Source organism: Balaenoptera ricei, chromosome 9 (genome assembly GCF_028023285.1).
Source record: "Balaenoptera ricei isolate mBalRic1 chromosome 9, mBalRic1.hap2, whole genome shotgun sequence".
Lineage (NCBI taxonomy): Eukaryota > Metazoa > Chordata > Mammalia > Artiodactyla > Balaenopteridae > Balaenoptera > Balaenoptera ricei.
In genome coordinates, this window is record NC_082647.1 from 81,558,341 (window position 1) to 81,581,265 (window position 22,925).

Below are 22,925 nucleotides of genomic sequence, written 5' to 3' on the forward strand. Positions count from 1 at the left end.
TATGACCTAGAATATTACTGATATGAAATATATTTAATTCTGTAAAACCAGAGAGAATATATAGAGATATCTTTTTTAAATCCTATTCTTCTGTTGATTGTTATAGAAAGATAGTTTTAAAAACTAGACAAAGTCCTATTTACATTTCATGTATAGTTTAGTAGTTTTAGGATTGCCTTAAAAATTGACAGTATAAAATGAGTATAAAATTACTTTATGATTAACAAATAATATTTTCTTATAATAGTCAGGAGATTCTCTGAGACTGATGTCAATAAAGAATATGTATAACCTGATTTAAGAGCATGTTTTAAAAATAACAGCAAAAGTAATTTGAGGACAGCTAAAGTTTATAGATGGCTTATAAATTACCAAGTAACTTTCACCTCACTATTCTCCAGACTAAATCAGGAAATTAAATAGCATAGGTATGAATGATTGTCCTAGTTTTGCAGGAAGAAAATGAAAATATAGAAAGATTAGGTTTTAAAAGTCTCCTAAATAATAAAAGTACATTTAAAATTTTATTATTTCATTAAAAATTTTTTAACATCTTTATTGGAGTATAATTGCTTTACAATGTTGTGTTAGTTTCTGCTGTATAACAAAGTGAATCAGCTGTATGTATACATGTATCCCCATATCCCCTCCCTCTTGCGTCTCCCTCCCACCCTCCCTATCCCATCCCTCTAGGTGGTCACAAAGCACCGAGCTGACCTCCCTGTGCTATGTGGCTGTTTCCCACTAGCTATCTATTTTACATTTGGTAGTGTATGTATGTCAATGCTACTCTCTCATTTCGTCCCAGCTTACCCTCCCCCCTCCCTGTGTCCTCAAGTCCATTCTCCGTGTCTGCGTCTTTATTCCTGTCCTGCCCCTATAGGAAGACCTCTCTTTGACATAAATCACAGCAAGATCCTTTTTGACCCACCCCCTAGAGAAATGGAAATAAAAACAAAAATAAACAAATGGGACCTAGTGAAACTTAAAAGCTTTTGCACAGTAAAGGAAACCATAAATAAGAGGAAAAGACAGCCCTCAGAATGGGAGAAAATATTTGCAAATGAAGCAACTGGCAAAGGATTAATCTCCAAAATATACAAAATTTTTTATTTAGCATAGATTGTATCAGTATATCAGTAGTATTCAAACACAACTAAAATGTTGTGTGCCTTAATTTATCGGAAGCTATATATTGGTTAGTATTACTTTTATAAGTATGGATCTCAATGCTAAATAGCCAGTCCACTTTAATAATTATATAATATACATTTAAAGCTAAATATCAAATTTATGTTTTTCTTTCCTTCTAAAAAAATCAATGAAGCTTTAATACCTGAAGTTTGAAATATTTTTTTAGCTTGGTCTTCAATGCAAAGGGATACCTATAATATGGGTATAAGACATATAATATGGTATAAAACAATTTATGGAAATGCAGGAAAGCAAAACTCCCATTTATTGAGAATTTGCTGTGTTTTAGTCACTCTCCTTTTCCATGCACATTTCCCTTTGGTCATAATAAATTCCCTGTCAAACTTGCCCCTCAGCCTAGCATGCTCTCCTTTGTCTGGCTAACACTAGTTCTTCACAGTTGATCCCAGTTGTCACTTCTTTTTTTTTTTTTTTTTTTTTTTTTTAGAAATTTCATGTAATGTCTGAAACATTTATATTAACATATTTCCATACATATTTCCATACAAATACAAATATAAGATTTTTAGAAATTTCATGTAATGTCTGAAACATTTATATTAACATGTTTCCATACAAATAACCCAATGAAAGTTTAGTATTAGTTGTTTTGTTTGTTTTTTTATACTGCAGGTTCTTATTAGGCATCAGTTTTATACACATCAGTGTATACATGTCAATCCCAATCGCCCAATTCAGCACACCACCATCCCCACCCCACCGCAGTTTTCCCCCCTTGGTGTCCATATGTCCATTCTCTACATCTGTGTCTCAACTTCTGCCCTGCAAACTGGCTCATCTGTACCATTTTTCTAGGTTCCGCATACATGCATTAATATACGATATTTGTTTTTCTCTTTCTGACTTACTTCACTCTGTATGACAGTCTCTAGATCCATCCACGTCTCAACAAATGACTCAATTTCGTTCCTTTTTATGGCTGAGTAATATTCCATTGTATATATGTACCACATCTTCTTTATCCATTCGTCTGTTGATGGGCATTTAGGTTGCTTCCATGACCTGGCTATTGTAAATAGTGCTGCAATGAACATTCGGGTGCATGTGTCTTTTTGAATTACGGTTTTCTCTGGGTATATGCCCAGTAGTGGGATTGCTGGGTCATATGGTAATTCTATTTTTAGTTTTTTAAGGAACCTCCATATTGTTCTCCATAGTGGCTGTATCAATTTACATTCCCACCAACAGTGCAAGAGGGTTCCCTTTTCACCACACCCTCTCCAGCATTTGTTGTTTGTAGATTTTCTGATGATGCCCATTCTAACAGGAGTGAGGTGATACCTCATTGTAGTTTTGATTTGCATTTCTCTAATAATTAGTGATGTTGAGCATCTTTTCATGTGCTTCGTGGCCATCTGTATGTCTTCTTTGGAGAAATGTCTATTTAGGTCTTCTGCCCATTTTTGGATTGGGGTGTTTGTTTCTTTGATATTGAGCTGAATGAGCTGTTTATATATTTTGGAGATTAATCCTTTGTCCGTTGATTCATTTGCAAATATTTTCTCCCATTCTGAGGGTTGTCTTTTCGTCTTGTTTATGGTTTCCTTTGCTGTGCAAAAGCTTTGAAGTTTCATTAGGTCCCATTTGTTTATTTTTGTTTTTATTTCCATTACTCTAGGAGGTGGATCAAAAAAGATCTTGCTGTGATTTATGTCAAAGAGTGTTCTTCCTATGTTTTCCTCTAAGAGTTTTATAGTGTCCACTCTTATATTTAGGTCTCTAATCCATTTTGAGTTTATTTTTGTGTATGGTGTTAGGGAGTATTCTAATTTCATTCTTTTACATGTAGCTGTCCAGTTTTCCCAGCACCACTTATTGAAGAGACTGTCTTTTCTCCATTGTATATCTTTGCCTCCTTTGTCATAGATTAGTTGACCATAGGTGCGTGGGTTAATCTCTGGGCTTTCTGTCTTGTTCCATTGATCTATGTTTCTGTTTTTGTGCCAGTACCATATTGTCTTGATTACTGTAGCTTTGTAGTATAGTCTGAAGTCAGGGAGTCTGATTCCTCCAGCTCCATTTTTTTGCCTCAAGACTGCTTTGCCTATTCGGGGTCTTTTGTGTCTCCATACAAATTTTAAGATGATTTGTTCTAGCTCCGTAAAAAATGCCATTGGTAATTTGATAGGGATTGCATTGAATCTGTAGATTGCTTTGGGTAGTATACTCATTTTCACAATGTTGATTCTTCCAATCCAAGAACATGGTATATCTCTCCATCTGTTGGTATCATCTTTAATTTCTTTCATCAGTGTCTTATAGTTTTCTGCATACAGGTCTTTTGTCTCCCTAGGTAGGTTTATTCCTAGGTATTTTATTCTTTTTGTTGCAATGGTAAATGGGAGTGTTTCCATAATTTCTCTTTCAGATTTTTCATCATTAGTGTATAGGAATGCAAGAGATTTCTGTGCATTAATTTTGTATCCTGCAACTTTACCATATTCATTAATTAGCTCTAGCAGTTTTCTGGTGGCAGTTTTAGGATTCTCTATGTATAGTATCATGTCATCCGCAAACAGTGACAGTTTTACTTCTTCTTTTCCAATTTGTATTCCTTTTATTTCTTTTTCTTCTCTGATTGCCGTGGCTAGGACTTCCAAAACTATGTTGAATAATAGTGGTGAGAGTGGACATCCTTGTCTCGTTCCTGATCTTAGAGGAAATGCTTTCAGTTTTTCACCATTGAGAATGATGTTTGCTGTGGGTTTGTCATATATGGCCTTTATTATGTTGAGGTAGGTTCCCTCTATGCCCACTTTCTGGAGAGTTTTTATCAGAAATGGGTGTTGAATTTTGTCAAAAGCTTTTTCTGCATCTATTGAGATGATCATATGGTTTTTATTCTTCAATTTGTTAATATGGTGTATCACATTGATTGATTTGCGTATATTGAAGAATCCTTGCATCCCTGGGATAAATCCCACTTGATCGTGGTGTATGATCCTTTTAATGTGTTGTTGGATTCTGTTTGCTAGTATTTTGTTGAGGATTTTTGCATCTATATTCATCAGTGATATTGGTCTGTAATTTTCTTTTTTTGTAGTGTCTTTGTCTGGTTTTGGTATCAGGGTGATGGTGGCCTCATAGAGTGAGTTTGGGAGTGTTCCTTCCTCTGCAATTTTTTGGAAGAGTTTGAGAAGGATGGGTGTTAGCTCTTCTCTAAATGTTTGATAGAATTCACCTGTGAAGCCATCTGGTCCTGGACTTTTGTTTGTTGGAAGATTTTTAATCACAGTTTCAATTTCATTACTTGTGATTGGTCTGTTCATATTTTCTGTTTCTTCCTGGTTCAGTCTTGGAAGGTTATACCTTTCTAAGAATTTGTCCATTTCTTCCAGGTTGTCCATTTTATTGGCATAAAGTTGCTTGTAGTAGTCTCTTAGGATGCTTTGTATTTCTGCAGTGTCTGTTGTAACTTCTCCTTTTTCATTTCTGATTTTATTGATTTGAGTCCTCTCCCTCTTTTTCTTGATGAGTCTGGCTAATGGTTTATCAATTTTGTTTATCTTCTCAAAGAACCAACTTTTAGTTTTATTGATCTTTGCTATTGTTTTCTTTGTTTCTATTTCATTTATTTCTGCTCTGATCTTTATGATTTCTTTCCTTCTGCTAACTTTGGGTTTTGTTTGTTCTTCTTTCTCTAGTTTCTTTAAGTGTAAGGTTAGATTGTTTACTTGAGCTTTTTCTTGTTTCTTTAGGTAGGCTTGTATAGCTATAAACTTCCCTCTTAGAACTGCTTTTGCTGCATCCCATAAGTTTTGGGTCGTCGTGTTTTCATTGTCATTTGTCTCTAGGTATTTTTTGATTTCCTCTTTGATTTCTTCAGTGATCTCTTGGTTATTTAGTAACGTATTGTTTAGCCTCCATGTGTTTGTCCTTTTTACGTTTTTTTCCCTGTAATTCATTTCTAATCTCATAGCGTTGTGGTCAGAAAAGATGCTTGATATGATTTCAATTTTCTTAAATTTACTGAGGCTTGATTTGTGACCCAAGATGTGATCTATCTTGGAGAATGTTCCGTGCGCACTTGAGAAGAACGTGTAATCTGCTGTTTTTGGATGGAATGTCCGATATATATCAATTAAATCTATCTGGTCTATTGTGTCATTTAAAGCTTCTGTTTCCTTATTTATTTTCATTTTGGATGATCTGTCCATTGGTGTAAGTGAGGTGTTAAAGTCCCCCACTATTATTGTGTTACTGTCGATTTCCTCTTTTATAGCTGTTAGCAGTTGCCTTATGTATTGAGGTGCTCCTATGTTGGGTGCATATATATTTATAATTGTTATATCTTCTTCTTGGATTGATCCCTGGATCATTATGTAGTGTCCTTCCTTGTCTCTTGTAACATTCTTTAATTTAAAGTCTATTTTATCTGATATGAGTATAGCTACTCCAGCTTTCTTTTGATTTCCATTTGCATGGAATATCTTTTTCCATCCCCTCACTTTCAGTCTGTATGTGTCCCTAGGTCTAAAGTGGGTCTCTTGTAGACAGCATATATATGGGTCTTGTTTTTGTATCCATTCAGCCAGTCTATGTCTTTTGGTTGGGGCATTTAATCCATTCACGTTTAAGGTAATTATCGATATGTATGTTCCTATGACCATTTTCTTAATTGTTTTGTGTTTGTTTTTGTAGGTCCTTTTCTTCTCTTGTGTTTCCCACTTAGAGAAGTTCCTTTAGCATTTGTTGTAGAGCTGGTTTGGTGGTGCTGAATTCTCTTAGCTTTTGCTTGTCTGTAAAGCTTTTGATTTCTCCATCAAATCTAAATGAGATCCTTGCCGGGTAGAGTAATCTTGGTTGTAGGTTCTTCCCTTTCATCACTTTAAGTATATCATGCCACTCCCTTCTGGCTTGCAGAGTTTCTGCTGAGAAATCAGCTGTTAACCTTATGGGAGTTCCCTTGTATGTTATTTGTCGTTTTTCCCTTGCTGCTTTCAATAACTTTTCTTTGTCTTTAATTTTTGCCACTTTGATTACTATGTGTCTCGGCGTGTTTCTCCTTGGGTTTATCCTGTATGGGACTCTCTGCGCTTCCTGGACTTGGGTGGCTATTTCCTTTCCCATGTTAGGGAAGTTTTCGACTATAATCTCTTCAAATATTTTCTCTGGTCCTTTCTCTCTCTCTTCTCCTTCTGGGACCCCTATAATGCGAATGTTGTTGCGTTTAATGTTATCCCAGAGGTCTCTTAGGCTGTCTTCATTTCTTTTCATTCTTTTTTCTTTAGTCTGTTCCGCAGCAGTGAATTCCATCATTCTGTCTTCCAGGTCACTTATCCGTTCTTCTGCCTCAGTTATTCTGCTATTGATTCCTTCTAGTGTAGTTTTCATTTCAGTTATTGTATTGGTCATCTCTGTTTGTTTGTTCTTTAATTCTTCTAGGTCTTTGTTAATCATTTCTTGCATCTTCTCAATCTTTGCCTCCATTCTTATTCCGAGGTCCTGGATCATCTTCACTATCATTATTCTGAATTCTTTTTCTGGAAGGTTGCCTATCTCCACTTCATTTAGTTGTTTTTCTGGGGATTTTTCTTGTTCCTTCATCTGGTACATAGCCCTCTGCCTTTTCATCTTCTCTATCTTTCTGTAACTGTGGTTTTTGGTCCACAGGCTGCAGGATTATAGTTTTTCTTGCTTCTGTTGTCTGCCCTCTGGTGGTTGAGGCTATCTAAGAGGCTTGATGGGAGGCTCTGGTGGTGGGTAGAGCTGACTGTTGCTGTGGCGGTCAGAGCTCAGTAAAACCTTAATCCACTTGACTGTTGATGGGTGGGGCTGGGTTCCCTCCCTGTTGCTGTGGCGGGTCAGAGCTCAGTAAAACCTTAATCCACTTGACTGTTGATGGGTGGGGCTGGGTTCCCTCCCTGTTGGCTGTTTTGCCTGAGGCAACCCAACACTGGAGCCTACCCGTGCTCTTTGGTGGGGTTAATGGCAGACTCTGGGAGGGCTCACGCCAAGGAGAACTTCCCAGAACCTCTGCTGCCAGTGTCCTTATCCCCACGGTGAAACAGAGCCACCACTCGCCTCTGCAGGAGACCCCCCAACACCAGCAGGTAGGTCTGGTTCAGTCTCCCCCAGGCTCACTGCTCCTTCCCCTGGGTCCTGATGCACACATTACTTTGTGTGTGCCCTCCAAGAGTGGGATCTCTGTTTCCCCCAGTCCCGTCAAAGTCCTGCAATCCAATTCCCACTAGGCTTCAAAGTCTGATTCTCTAGGAATTCCTCCTCCCGTTGCCTGACCCCCAGGTTGGGAAGCCTGACGTGGGGCTCAGAACCTTTACTCCAGTGGGTGGACTTCTGTGGTATAAGTGTTCGCCAGTCTGTGAGTCACCCACCCAGCAGTTACGGGGTTTGATTTTACTCTGCTTGCGCCCCTCCTACCGTCTCACTGTGGCTTCTCCTCTGTCCTTGGACGTGGGGTATCCTCCTTGGTGAAGTCCAGGGTCTTCCTGTCAATGATGGTCCAGCAGTCAGTTGTGATTCTGGTGCTCTCGCAAGAGGGAGTGACAGCACGTCCTTCTACTCCGCCATCTTGGTTAATCTCTGTCCCCAGTTGTCACTTCTGAAAAGCATTCCCTGACTCTCATTGTCTTCTATTCTACATTAGTTGCATCTTTATTGTGCTTTCAGAGCACTTTCTACTAACTTTTATTTTATTTTATTTATTTTTTTTTTAAATTAATTAATTAATTTATTTTTGGCTGTGTTGGGTCTTCATTTCTGTGCGAGGGCTTTCTCTAGTTGCGGCAAGCGGGGGCCACTCTTCATCGCGGTGCGTGGGCCTCTCACTATCGTGGCCTCTCTTGTTGTGGAGCACAGGCTCCAGACGCGCAGGCTCAGTAGTTGTGGCTCACGGGCCTAGTTGCTCCGCGGCATGTGGGATCTTCCCAGACCAGGGCTCGAACCCGTGTCCCCTGCATTAGCAGGCAGATTCTCAACCACTGCGCCACCAGGGAAGCCCACTACTAACTTTTAACATAAGGATAGTAAGTTTGTGTTTTATTTTTTTTCTGCTAGACCTTGGGCTCGTCCTAATAAGTAACTGTGTGTTTTATCTCTGTCTTGACAGAGCCCAATAGTATCTGGTGAAAATATGTGGAATGAGAAATTAATTGAATGAATTATACAGTATGATAGCTCAGTAACTTCTCCAGGAATAAAGATTATCACAGTAGTTTCAATGTATGCATTAATATACAAAACATATAGAATATTCTCATATTTACATCTTAACCAATTTTTCCATTTTAAAAACTGGGAGAGAAGAAAGGAAGAAGTATTGAGTTTCATTCTATGGTAACTAGTTCACATAAAGTCTTATTATTTAATACTCTATAAGGAAAAACTGATACCCACAAATAAATTTCTACTTCAAAATCTAATGTTGTTTAAACAAATTTTCTAACTTAGAACGTGAATTTAATTCTAGGGTGTTTTCATTTGTGTTTTTAAATTCTTATACTTATCACATAAACATGAAACAATGTAATATACATCATAACTCGTTGTTTTCAGATAGAAGTACATATTTAATCACTGGTAAAACAATTGTGCACAGTCAGTTATGCCGACCACTTGAGAAAAATCACAATGATTATTGCAAAGATGAGAGGAACAAAGCAAACAATTAAGAAATATATATATTTGTATCTATATATTTATATATACATAGGGTACTTGGTTCAATTATTAAAAAAGACATGTCTGCCACCCTTTTTGAGATCGATGTTTGAGGTTTTATTTAACCTCAGTGCAATACTTGGCAGTGTTGCCTATCACTTCCTTGAAGTTCTTACCTTTCTTTACTTGAGTTTACTAAACACTGCTGGTTTTCCTCCCACTTTCTTGTATGATCCTGTTTTAGTATGCTTTGCTGGTTTTTCTTCTTGTCTAAATGGAGCTCTTCTCCAAGAATCTGCCCTCTGTTTTCTTCTTTTCCACATCATCCCTGGGAAATCCCACCTCTAACTCTGGTTTAAGTATCCTTTATATTTTTTAAGGTCTAAATCTATAGCTATGGCCTCATCTCTGACATCTGCCACTTGTAGCTTTAGATATTGAGAAGGATATTACTTCTTAGTTTCTATGCTTCGATTTTTTCATCTGTATAACGAACATATTTAAAGAAACTCTTTCCTAGGATTGTTACAAGGATTAAAAGAGATAGGCGTATTGACTGGCTCCCAAAACTTGTGTTCCTTCCATTTTTAAATCATTAGGGTACTTGTAAATTAGAATAGTTTTTCTTTACTACGTCAGTTCCCTCATTCACTTTCTTCTGTTGCCACCCTAGTCATCTATGCAAGCTTGTAACCTCTGCCCTGCACTGTCATTCCTTCAGGGAAAACTTGTCCTCTTCAAATAAATGCAGATAGCCTAGGGAGGAAGTTACATGCTAAATGGAAATCAGTTATCTGTTAAAAATGAGAATTCTGTCTTATAGTTCTATTTTTAGCCAAGTGCACTATGCATACTTAAAGACTCAGAAAGCAGTGTTGTTGTTGTTGTTGTTGTTTCAGGGTAGATTTACCAGATTCTTTCCAAGATGACATACTCAAGCATGCCACTTTCTGACTCAGAAATGTTCATTCGATTCAGCTGAACATTTTAGGCAGTGAGGCTCACCGCTAACTTCCCTGTGTAGCAGTTCTGCCTCTGGTATGTTCCAAGGGCTTTAGAACACCACATGTTCCTGACAACACCACTCTGACATTGATCCTGACAGCAGTATGAATAGGTGTGAAAACTAAACATCCCATGTGTTTCTGGTGAGACCTTTCCCTTTTTTCTTTGTCTGCTCCTCCCTTCACCCTGGCTCATCCCTGTTGTCACATTTTCATTGTCTGGGAAACACTGAGCAAATTTGATGAGATGGAGAATGAGAGTCTAGATAACAAGAATTGACTGGGGTGTTGCAGGCTCCTCGAGGTGGCTAAGGTATACAGACTGGGCTCAGTCCTGAGATTATTTCAGTGGTCTTTCTAGTCGATGCTGGTTGTGAGGCTGAGACCTGGAATCTGGTAGGATCCATCAATAAATTCTCTTGTTCTTTAGCAGTAAAAAAAAAAAAAGAAAAAAATCAATTGAATTTATACCCTTTATTTAATACCTGATTATTAAAAAGCTGGTATTTACTTTCTGTTATTATGTATCCATTAAACTATAGTATAGTTCTACAATTAGTAGCGTATGCAATGCACAAATGAATAGGATAATGGTAGTGTTTTTGATACCTAGTATTTAATAATATCTTTGCCAATTTGACTTTTCATACTGTCTAGTCTGCCAATCTCAATCCCTCATCACCACATCCCATCCTTACTGGCTCTAAGACCAGAGACAAACAACACATGTGGAAGTTAAACCTACTTGAAATATCTCTTCTTCCGTAGATTCCACGAGTAACTAATGAGTCTTCAGGCTTAGACGGGCTACATCTGCCTTTTTGCTGGCAGCAATATAATACTAAACAAAAGATTGAACTATGAATGTCTTGAATGTATAATACACATTACTGGCATAGTGTTGAGTACCAGATAGTGAAGCAAATGAATAATATTTTATATATGAAATTAAACAAGCTACTTTAAACCACTCTCTGCATCCTTGCATTAACATTCTGACTTACATTTGCATTGTCGTATTTAAAATATTCCTCTGATAGAGAGATCATTAAATAAATTAAAATCCATCCACACAATTGGTCATTGCATCATCTAAAAATTACATTCTTAAAAAATATTTAGTGGAATCAGAATATTGAATTTAATAATCAGTGATTGTTTCAAAGTGTTCAAAAATTTTCCATGAACAGGTAATCCTATAAAAAAGAAGTATTTCAATATATTTATGTGTGTATATTTATGTATATATGTATATTTTAAATACAAATGGATTTCAGGGTCAATATAAGAGACTTTGATCTAAAGTCTGTGAATGGCTACAGGAAAAAGAACAACTTAAAGAAATGACTAGCTTTAAAACAGATGCTTCTGGTCATACCGTATTGAGGAACAAAGTCCTTCTTAAATGTTTACTTGAATTTGATGTTTTTTCTTTATTCCTACTAATTTTAGCCTAGGCTATATAATGGATAATTGTCTTCCATATATGAATTATGAATTATATATTGTTTTCATTATGCATGTAGCTATCTACTTTTTTGTAATATTCCAGCTAAGAAGGATGTACATTGTGTGTGTGTGTGTGTGTGTGTGTGTGTGTCCTGTTCTTGAGGCTTTGGTCCATTTTTTCTGTTTTCTGAATCTATCTGGCCTGTCATAGCCCACAGTAAATTCTACTGCATTTAGGTTTCCTTGACTTGACCAATTTGGTTGCTACCTTCCTAATCCTGATTTTATCATTTTTACCTTAATTACATCATTTGACTGAATGAGGAGGTATATATGAATTTATATTATAGTATATTATAGTATGTATTATTTACACGTAATTTATGAATATATATTTATCGTGTTTTTGTTGGTTCTTATATAATCACTTTGGTTCTTCTAAGAGCAAAGATCAAACATTTAATCCTTAGAATAAAATGCATATTATAGGAAATGTGATAAATACCCTATGAATGAATTTAATAACACTACTTCAGAGTCTCACTGAGATTTCTCAATATTGGTTAGTTATTAAGTGTAAAGTAAAAACTATTTAAAAAATTGAGTATTCAAAATCTTTTTACTTGGGGTATAGTTGCTTTACAATGTTGTGTTAGTTTCTGCTGTACAACGAAGTGAATCAGCTATATGTATACATGTACTCCTCCCTCTCGGACCTCCCTCCCCACCCCCCATCCCACACATCTAGGTCACCACAGAGCACCAAGTTGAGCTCCTTGTGCTATATAGCAGGTTCCGACTAGCTATCTGTTTTACACATGGTAGTGTATATATGTCAGTCCTACACTCCCAATTCATCCCACACGTTTGTTCTCTGCATGTGCGTCTCTATTCGTGCCCTGCAGTTAAACTCTATCCATATTTTTAAATATTTGAATAGTCATACTGTCTCTTTTAAAAATTAGCCTCTTAATAATTGAGTAATCTGAGATAACTCATATTGTAAGGTCTTCACCAAGTTTTTAATTAAAAACTTGGTGAAGACCTTACAGTGAAAGGAGTGTACACTGGTAGTTCCTAACCTGAGTTTGACACAGATGTGTTTTGTTGGGTCTCTAATGTTTTTTAAAATGTAGTTAAATGAGTTCAGGTAAGTCACGCATTCTCTAGTTTGTCACAGTGCCTACATCTAGCTATGGTCTTATACCTAATATTTATCATCATCAATACTTGCTAATGGCACCATAGCTTGGATTTGAGGAAATACTTTGATTTTGAAAGAGATAGATAGATAGATAATGACACTTTAATTGTAACTCTAAAATCATAGGGAATCAAAATAGAAAAGAAATGTAGTGACCATCTTTCAAAATTGTCAATAGCAAACAGTATATTATTAGGGATCCAAACACATAGGGTAAAAATATACCCCAAAATGTCATAATTATAGACACAAAAGTTAGGATAGTAGTTAACTCAAAGCAGGAGATAAAGGAGTGAGTCTGAAAGACGCTTCACATATAATGATAATGTTCTATTTCTTTAATTGGATCAGTGGCTCGCAGGTGTTCACTGTAAAGTTATTCTTTATGCTCCACACTTACTTCATAGATGATTTTTGTTCCAAGATAGTGTTCACTGAAAAGAATAAAAAGAAAATAAAGGATAGCACAAAACTATTTATATATAGTTTTTAAATGTCCAGCAGCAAACAATATATTAAAAGTATATGTATAATGTTAAAACCACAACAAAAAACGAAGGTCTAACAATACAGCAGTTAATATAGCAGTTATTGGTGGTGAGTAAAGACTAGGATGGTGTTGCAGAGGGCAGCTGGTTGTCTCTAATGATATTGACAGTGTTCTACTTCTTAAGTGGATAGTGGGTACATGGGTATTCAACCCTTTAAAATTTTTTCATTGTATGTGTATGTCACAGATTATTTTTGATGACTGTTTTTAATATTTTACCATAACAGTTTTAAAAACTAAAACCTTTCAAATGACTCATTTATGCATGTCACACTGACAGACCCAAAGACAGTCACTATTTCTGTTGAATTCCAGTGAAGTGTACTTTCTTTGCCATGCAACTTAAAATAAGAAATAGTCTATCAGAATTTTTGAACACACACCAACATTAATGATAAAAAGTCATCACATCTTGAATAACGACAGACTCAGCATGACTATATCACGTTGACTTTAATTAGAAAAGCAAAACCATTAGCAAGTATAGAATGTATATAACAGGGATTTTTTTTTTAAGGAATTTGTCCTTACACATTTGTGGGAGCAGGGAAAGTGCTGAAAGGCCACTGGAGCTTGCAGTCCAAAGGGCAGGTAGAGGGAAGGACGATGAATTTAGAGTAGTTGAGAGCAAGGACAAGCTGGAACCCATGGGGACAGACCAGAACACCTGTCTGTTTTCACTGCCTCCAGCCTAAAAGCTGATGAAGAAGCTGAAGGAGAATTCAGAGGAAAGTAGAGCAGCTGCATGCCTGCCTGCTGCCCCAAGCCAAACAATAAGTAACAGCATGGATGAACTTCAACAGCACCTGGTGATTGTACCCAAACTTCCTGAGCATCCAAAGAGTAAGGTGGCTGCTGCTTCACTTCTGCCCTCCACACCTCACACACAGGGTCTCTAGTGCTAAGCTATAATGGGAAACGTTTAGGGAAGGGAATCCTAGGAAACATAGTTCAGCTTAGACAAGTTTACACCTTGCCGAATCAACACATTGATTCTTCCCTGTACAAAGAACCTCCAGTAGTGCACCATGTTCTACTGCATTGTAGGAGGGCTTAACACTCAGCCAGTCTCCCCAGTCACCTTGTATTCATTCTCTATCATCCAGTTGTGCAAGCCCCTTTCCGATATATTTCAGGCTCCCTAGTCTGTGAGATTATTCTGTCTTTGAATATTATTTTCACAATGATGCTTAAATTTAAAATTGGCATTGGTTTTTATTTATCCTGTAAAATGTTCGATAAATTTTATTCAGCTATAATGTGCTTTAAATAATCTGTCTTCCAAATGCATATAACTTTGTAATTTTAACATCTTCTGTGATGAAGTGTATTAAAATCTTCAAAACAAATCTTATTTTAAAATTCAGTCACACATTGCCTGAAGTGCTGACTAGTGACTAAGACTAAAAAGGTATTTTTTCTTTGATGTAATTATTCACACATGCAAAATACATGCCTCTTATAATAGGAAATAATAAAATACAGCTCTATAAAAGCAGAGGGATGAGAACTGATTATATAAAAACTTGAAGTTGATATTCATATAACATAAATGATATATTTTTAAACTGTTGCTTATTTTTTATGTTAAACTTATATAAATATCAGCCCAAAGTGTAGTACACTAGAACAATTAATCACAAATAGAAATGTCGTGAATCCATAGATGTCTTACCTTTGAGACTTCAATTTTTGCTTAGAGCCAAGTTAGCTAAAGTCAACATAATAAGTACATATGATTACCGTTAAGTTTAGTGCATCATTGGTTACCAGTGAGAAATCAGCTGTGTCCTTGGAGTTGTCCTTTATACACACTGGTAGGTGATCAGTTATCATAGTGCTTCTGATTGAACCCAAATCAGGTAGATTACTTAGTCAAAACAGTTTTAGTGAGTTATTCTCTGTTCCTGCTGCCCTCTATCCAGCTAGAAAGAGAGAGAGAGGAAGGAAGGGAGAGAGGGTGGGAGGAAGGAAGGTAGAAAGGAAGGAAGGAAAGAAGACATTGTAGGGAAATTAACCCTATTTAGTTCTCATCCATGCAAATAAATATACATATTTACATAAATATAAATATTCATTTTCATGTATCTGTATTACCAAAAGAAAACTAAGCCCCTGATTTTCCTCAACAAGTTCTGTCAAAATTGTGTTAATGTAATTATTCAGAGGTATTTTAATGAATGCTTGTGTGTATTTATATATTATTTATGTAATGGTATTTAAAACATCAAACAGAGTTTACTTTCTTAGTTTAGGAAAATACTTATTAGTTGTGATGAGAAAGTGACTAGAAAAATGATCCTGGTTTTCTTCAAAGAAAAATGGACATAGAAAAATGTCAGTCAACAGTATGCAATAATATTAATCCCTGGTGTAATATACATGATGGCATGTATATTTAGTTGGCATCTTGCTATTTATGGAAATGTTTATTAATGTAGTTTTACATTATGCAGAAACACATGTTATATAGAAACTTACATCAAATGAGTGAAACAGACTTCATGTGATAGATAAGGGTTTGGGGGTCTTACAGAAATAAACATAAAAGAAGAGATGAATAGGGACATGACCAATGATCAATTTAGACCTAAGAATGATAACCCCAGTGCAGGCTCCTAAAAGTACGAATATTCTGTTAGTTTTCATTATTGATATGTTACCCTTCACATTCAGTAACTCCACTGGAAATTGATGTTTAAATTGCCTACTTGGTTTTTTCTTAGTTTTCATATCAATGTTAATGTTCTAATATATTCTAATAGAATTCTTATATCTACATATGAAGTAAATAAGGAAGAGCCTCAGTAAGTCAATTATATATATTGGATATGAGTTATTCTTGTTTCAATGATTATAAAAGGAACAAAAATAATCCCATTCATTGTTAGGAGGGACAAAGTAATAGAAGTATCACAAACACATTACTGCATACACTTGTAAAATGTAGTCTCATAAATGATCACAGATTTTTAATATCCTGATTGTGTAGTCTGAACAATTGTGTAATCTGAAAAAAAAAAAAAAGTGCATCAACTGTGAACTCAGTCCTTTTCCCTTTTACAAATGACAAAAGGAAATAAATTTAGGAATTTAACAAGCAAAAAATCTGATTTTCAGAATGTCAAGTTGAAGAGTGTGTGGGCCTTAGAGAAATAGAACAACCCTAGTGCCGAGACCATAGGGGGCATAGATACAAGTGACAAGTTGCAGATAACATTGCTTCCCAGTTTTTGAATCTGTCAGTAAGTAAAACAGTGACTTCTAAGCAGATTATTAGTGTAATGATTTCTTAGCTTAAAAAAAAAATAACATTCTGAACGATAAGCAAATATACAGACAAAAATGTGTGTAAAATATTTATGTTGACTCAAAAGCTTCATGGTAGGCAGGAAACTCAATGGTATTATAGTACCAATCCCCTTGATTGCTTGGTTTTCCCTTACAGAATTTTAAGTAGGGGCCACCCAGTCTCTACTTAAATACTTCTATTGATGGAAAGTATATGAGCTTCCAAATCAGTCCAGTTGGTCTTTTAATGAAAATTCATGTTAAGATACTATTAAGATTTCTCAGACACAAATATTAATGCTCGTGTAGGTTTTGGGACCATCACTTCTCTACCATTTAAAGTCTACTGGCAGATTTTCAACCTGCTGCAGGTCTTATTATCATGCTTTGGAAAAGATTTTTAGAAAAATAAATAGACAGGCCTGAAGTTCTGAGATTTTCCTTAATGGTATTGTTGCTATAGTTACAGCTGAAATGTTATATAAAGAAAATTACTTATTGATCGAAAAGTGCTGAGTAGCACAGCAGCATCCGTTTTTTGGGGTTTTTACTGCCTTCATTTCCTCCTCTGCTCTTAAGATAAATGGATTTTTGGAGTGTTGTTTTGAAGCCCTGGTGATTTGATGTTTCATAAATGCATTTTATTAACGTGTACTAGCTGGCAACTGGTTATATTCTAATATGTTATGATCCACATGGAGTTATTTTTTATACACTTTATTTATCAGAATTGTTCCTACTTGGAGATGAATTTTGATATCCTGGATATTAACATTAAAGTACTAAAAAATGTGATTGGTCTCATAGTATAGACTCTTCTGAATTTACTTAAAACATTTAATAATAATATAGATGAAATGTAAACTTTTAATATGTTTATACCATTAGGAGATACTTACAGTATACTGAAAATAAAATATATTTTAAAAACACAGGAAAACAAATGGAAATGGCCTGAGAGCATCCATAATAATGACTAGTATGTTTTTAAAAAAACCTCCATAAGATCTATATTTTCTGTTTTTCTATGTAATAAACTCAGTAATATAATAGAAATGCCTTCAGTTTATATATGCAATATACAATACATTATATATAATATATATTTGTTTTCTGATTGTCTCACTGTCTTTATAAGGAAATACTTCAAAGATAAAACTGTAACTCGATATTTAACCTTAAGGCAAAATATGAATAGTCATGTGTGTTACAACTGTAACTATTATAGAAAGAGTTTTCAGCTAGTAAAAGTCATATATGGCAGTGATACATTATGCATTGAATTTTAATATAATTTAAGAAATCTTGCTTAATTCTCCAGATTGCTGCTAAACTAGAAACATTATGACTATTTAATAATGTTGTGTCTAATAGTATTGCAGCTATTGAGGAACTAAGAGTGGAGATACATTTCTTTGGACCCAGAAATATAATACTTCTTAAGTTAGGCTCCTGAACAGTGATACAAAAATCTTTGGGATTATTTTTGATAAAAAAGGCCAAAAAATTGTGAACCACAGATTTTTACATCATCTTATGTGGTTATAGAGTATTTCCCAAATTGTCTTTTGTGAAGAAAATGTTTCTAAGTAATTGTGTCTGTAATTAATGATGATGTGATAATGGTGATGGCCTATATTGTCCTGAATGAACTTTCTTGAAATTTCATTTTTAACTTTATCCTCTTTGTCAAAATTTGATCAATTTTACTTTTCTCATTCCTACTTTTGATTTTACCCTAGCCTCTGCCTTTTCCTGTCTTTTAATAAACAAAATTTAATTTTACATGTTTAAAGAAATACAAAATTTTTGATGCTACTATAGTGTTTTTTCCCTTTCATTCCTTTTTGATATTATAATTTCCTCTACTTGCTGAATTTGTTGGTGGTCTAATTTTGGTTCTAGGGCTGCAGAAAGAAGAGACACACATATGAGACCACCAATTCAGCATTTCTAATTGGTGAAAAAATACTCTTGTGTGATTTATAATTTATCAAATTCCTTATGTTCTAAATGGATTCATCAGATAATCCTTTTAAATCCATAGTATCCTTTCCATCTTCCTTAATTTTTTCCCTGCATATTATACTTATTTTTAACCCATGTCTTCTTTCTTCTACTTCAGTGTGAGTTCCTGATCGAATAAGCTTTGCACGTATAATTTCCCAAGAGTTTATGTAATCCATAGATATAAATAGACCAGATATATACAGAATAGATGCATAAGTGAATGCTGTTATAATTATTTGACATGATAGTAACATCAGTTTCCAAATTAATTTTGGTGACAAAGTGTAAAGTGAAAAAAAAATTAGGCTTGGCCTTATAATCTTCAAAACGCAAATCAGTCATGTAACCAATAGACCAAGTGTAGCAACATCATGTTAAAAATAATTACAGGATAGTACTGATTAAAGATACTAGGTTTAGGGAATTCCCTGGCAGTCCAGTGGTTAGGACTCCGTGCTTTCATTGACAGGGGCCTGGGTTCCATCCCTGGTTGGGGAACTAAGATGTCACAAGCTGCAGGGCGTGGCCAAAAAAAAAAAAAAACACAAGATACTACGTTTAACTGAATCAGGATGTGAATTTAAGCAAAACACGAATTTGAACTAGCCAATGAGGCTCTCAACGTAAGGTCCTTTTTCTCTTAGACTGACGCTATTGCCTTCTGTTTGCCTTCTAGACTTTAGTAGTGGGTGGGTTATCACTGCTTGTAGGTTTATCAAACATTATTTTAAATCAGGAAAATGGAGTGTTTTATGTGACATAGTAGATTAGAGTATACTCTTTATCCTCTTACTTAAATTTTCAAATGTATGAAAATAATGAGTATGTTACCTTGAAATAATCACTACATTTATTTTCTCAACACATTTTCCTTTTAACAAGACCTGTGTACCATTGTGGCATCATAGGCTATAAGTAGCAAGAGACGACAACTTTGTAAGTATAATTTGTCCCTAAAACTCAGATAAAGTAATCACACTTTTATAATTGACAAGAATTTACAGCGGGATGAAACCTTTATTTCTGGTATATTAAAAACTTCCTAACTTATTTACATTCAGACCTGCCCCGACAGGAATGCGTAGCACACGCCTGCATTTGGTTTTTAGAGGCCATGTGACAAAACAGCACAATGACACAGCTATTTGTGTCTGTTTTTGTTTTTTAAAATGTCAGTCTCTGAATGAAAATATCCTAAGATGTGGCCCCAGCAAGTAATGTTTTTTAAAACCACAGGACAGGTTAAGATTGCTTTTCTGTAGGTATTATGGAAGTACCTCCTCCAGGAACTATTCAACACAAGGGCTGGAGCTTTTAGAATTTGACATAGGGATCAAATCAGTTTCTTTCCCAAGACTTTGTATAAAGTTACTATATAGAGAAGCCACAATTCACTTTTTTGCTGCTTAGACATGAAATCAAGGACAGAATTGGTATTGGATGATCATAACACAGAAAGCAAATGAACCCGTAATACACGCTAATGTTTTATAGACAACATTTTACTGAAGTTAAATAACTGACTTGGCTCTTTACTCTTTTAGATCACCAAGTAAGAATTATAACAGCTTACAGATTGCAAAACAGTCATTAGTATTAAGCAACATTTTTTATGTCTTTAAAGAAATGGAAAGCTGAAGTAAGAAATGAATCTTAGATGTCCAATAATATTCTAGAACAATAAATGATTTTTGTTTCTAAATAATTAAAGTTGTGCTACTAGAAAGAATGATACAATATGAAAAGCAGTTTGAAATTGAACTTCTCAGAAGACAGTGCAGCATACAAACACGATATTATTTGCATGACTCTCCAACCATGCACTTTAGAGAACAGGTACTCATTAAATGGTAACAATTAGAAGCTACATGTATAGCCTTTATTTCTTACATTTTAATAGGTATGATGTAAGAAAAAGCACAATATACATCAATAAGGGGGGAATTCTGCAGTATTATTGGTCTAACAATCTCTCTCCCATGTGATCATTTATATGTATTATGAGAGGGTTGTTCTCAGTCTTTAGTTTGCAAAAAAATTAACCAACACTTCATTAAAAAGGCAGATCCTTCTTCTCCTATCCCAGGATTCTGATAAACTTGTTTTGGTGTGGTTCCTAGAATTTGCATGTCTAGGGACAACCTCGGGTGATTTGGTGCAGGTGGCCCATAGATTACACTTAGAGGTATAAGGAAGTGTTTTAATCAGCAATTGAGAAAACTCTGGGGAGAAAGAATAACAAACAGTTTTAACCTGTGAATGAATGCTTCTGGACACAATTGCATGAGAAATGTGACTATTATTAAGAATGACATTATTTTTTAATCTTAAATTAGGTGGAGAATTATGCACAAGTGATTCTTGAAAACTCTACGTGTGCCTTGTAAAGTTCTGCTCTGGTAGATAGAACTACATTTGATCTAAGTCAAGAGACAGGAGATTATAGGCTAAGTCCTAAAAAAAAAAGTTATGATTAATTGGCTGTTAAAATTACTATGAAATTTAATAGTTTTTGAATGGAAACACTAATTTTGAAGGCACGAGGCTTAAAAATAGTTGCATTTGGAACAAATTCAGATTTTTTTTTAACCAAAAAATTGATATTCCCCTGAGTCTGTCTTTGATGCATTTTTTTCTTTTTTTTATGATGAGGTGAGTTAATTGCTGATCTCTAAGGGCTCCTGTTTTTAGATTTCAAATAGTCTTTTTGCAGTCTTCTTTAAAAGTCACCGTTTCATTGATCCAGAAAACAATGACCCACCTTCTCCATATACAAAAAAGCAGCTGGAAATTGCCAAGTGCTAACCTTGGTAAATGCACCAAAACAGATGTATATAATATAGTTAATCTTTTAATTTCTATTTTATCTGCAGATTCAGGAATGGCTTTGTTTAAATTGCCAAACCCAGAGAGCGATATCAGGACAGCTTGGAGACATGGGCAAAATGCCACCTACACAGACAGGACCGAAAGCCTCTCCTATGCCTGTCCCTACAGAACAACCGTCTCAGAAAATAGCAATGCCTGCCCAAGTAAAAGTGAAAAAGAGGGAACAAGAAGGAAAAACCGAAGGTGAAAAAATCATTCCAGAAAAAGTGAAAGAAACACCTTCAGTTGAAAAAATTCCCCTTAAGGAAACCACAGATCAAATCCAAGAAGAGAGTAAACTAGAGAAAGACAAAACTTCAGCCCCTCAAGGAAAGAAGCCAACCCCTGAAGACAAAAAGCCACTCCTAGAAGAAAAAAAGCCACCTCTTGAAGAAGAAAAGCCAACCCTTAAAGACAAAAGGCCAGCTCTTGAAGACAAAAAGTTACCCCCAGGAGCAAAAGTATCAGCTCTAGAGGAGGAACAGAAATATGACTCACTTAAAACTCAAGTACAGATTGCTGAAGGAAAACCTGAAGGCAGAGTGGCTGCAGAGGCAGTGCGAGAAAAGAAACAACCACTGACCAAGATGGAAGATTTACCATCTGGCGCACCTCAGAGTTTGTCTAAGAAAGATGATGGGATGACTCAAAACATAAAAGAACAGCCACAGGCAGCATGCTCGGCAAAGCCTGATCAGATGGAACCTAGGAAGGAAAAAACAGTAAGTTATGTTTTTTTCCTAACTTTGCAGATTTACCCCTATAATTTACTAATGTCCACCTAAGTACACCGAGTGCTTAATGGTAATTTTGTAAGTGAAAGCCTTCAATTAATAGCACTTTCAGAAAAATGTAACAGTTGTTTGCTAAAGTGATGAACTTTGGCTTTCTGACAGCTTAATCTAATTTAAATAAAGCATAGATATAACATTTACTAGCTTTTATGCCTATCAAATAACTTATAAAAATCTATGGAGTGATAAAGAAGGGTTTCTTATAATTTTATTTTATTTTATTTTTAAAAAATATTTATTTGGTTGTGCTGGGTGTTAGTTGTGGCAGGCAGACTCCCTAGTTGCGGCAGGTGGGCTCCTTAGTTGTGGTATGTGAACTCCTAGTTGCAGCATGCGTGTGGGATCTGTTGCCTGACCAGGGATTGAAACCGGGCCCCCTGCACTGGGACCGTGGAGTCCTATCCACTGCGCCACCAGGGAAGCCCTCTTATAATTTTAAATGATTGCTTTTTCCTTCCACTATGAACATAAAATCAGTATCCTCCTTTAACATAAAATAATGTTTGTCTTGGAATTTCTGTTTACTTAGCCACTTGGTGAAGCAAGACTCAAGTTTCTTCTCATTTGAAAGCCTTTTAAGGTGTGGTCAACCATAAAATGATTAAATAATTGTGATTTAAAAAAAAGAAGTATGGCTAAAATTCAGGAGAAACATTTTTTTAAGTTTATTTTAGTATTTAGTGTGAAATCAGTATAATATATTTTGTTCAGTTTTATTCAGTGTGTTTAATATTGGAGGGTTATTTATAATCCAAGCATCATCTGGAATATATATTATTCTTTATATATTTTCTTTTTCTTTAGTGGAAACTTTTAAGGGTACCTCATCTTAACCTGTATTTGCACAGGCAATAATACCATTTTTAGAGGAAATCTGAACTCTTTTTAGAGCTTCAAGAGATCTTATATCAGGCTGAATA

At 35.3% G+C, this 22,925-nt stretch overlaps 1 protein-coding gene across 1 annotated transcript in view; it reads left to right on the top strand.

The window, feature by feature from the left end:
* PCLO (piccolo presynaptic cytomatrix protein) overlaps nt 1-22,925 on the top strand; it is a 379,054-nt gene that overhangs the window by 170,290 nt on the left and 185,839 nt on the right. Inside the window, exon 4 of the mRNA XM_059934038.1 lies at nt 21,217-21,933. Within this exon, the coding sequence (XP_059790021.1) occupies nt 21,217-21,933 (717 nt within the window). The remainder of the gene's footprint in view (nt 1-21,216; nt 21,934-22,925) is intronic.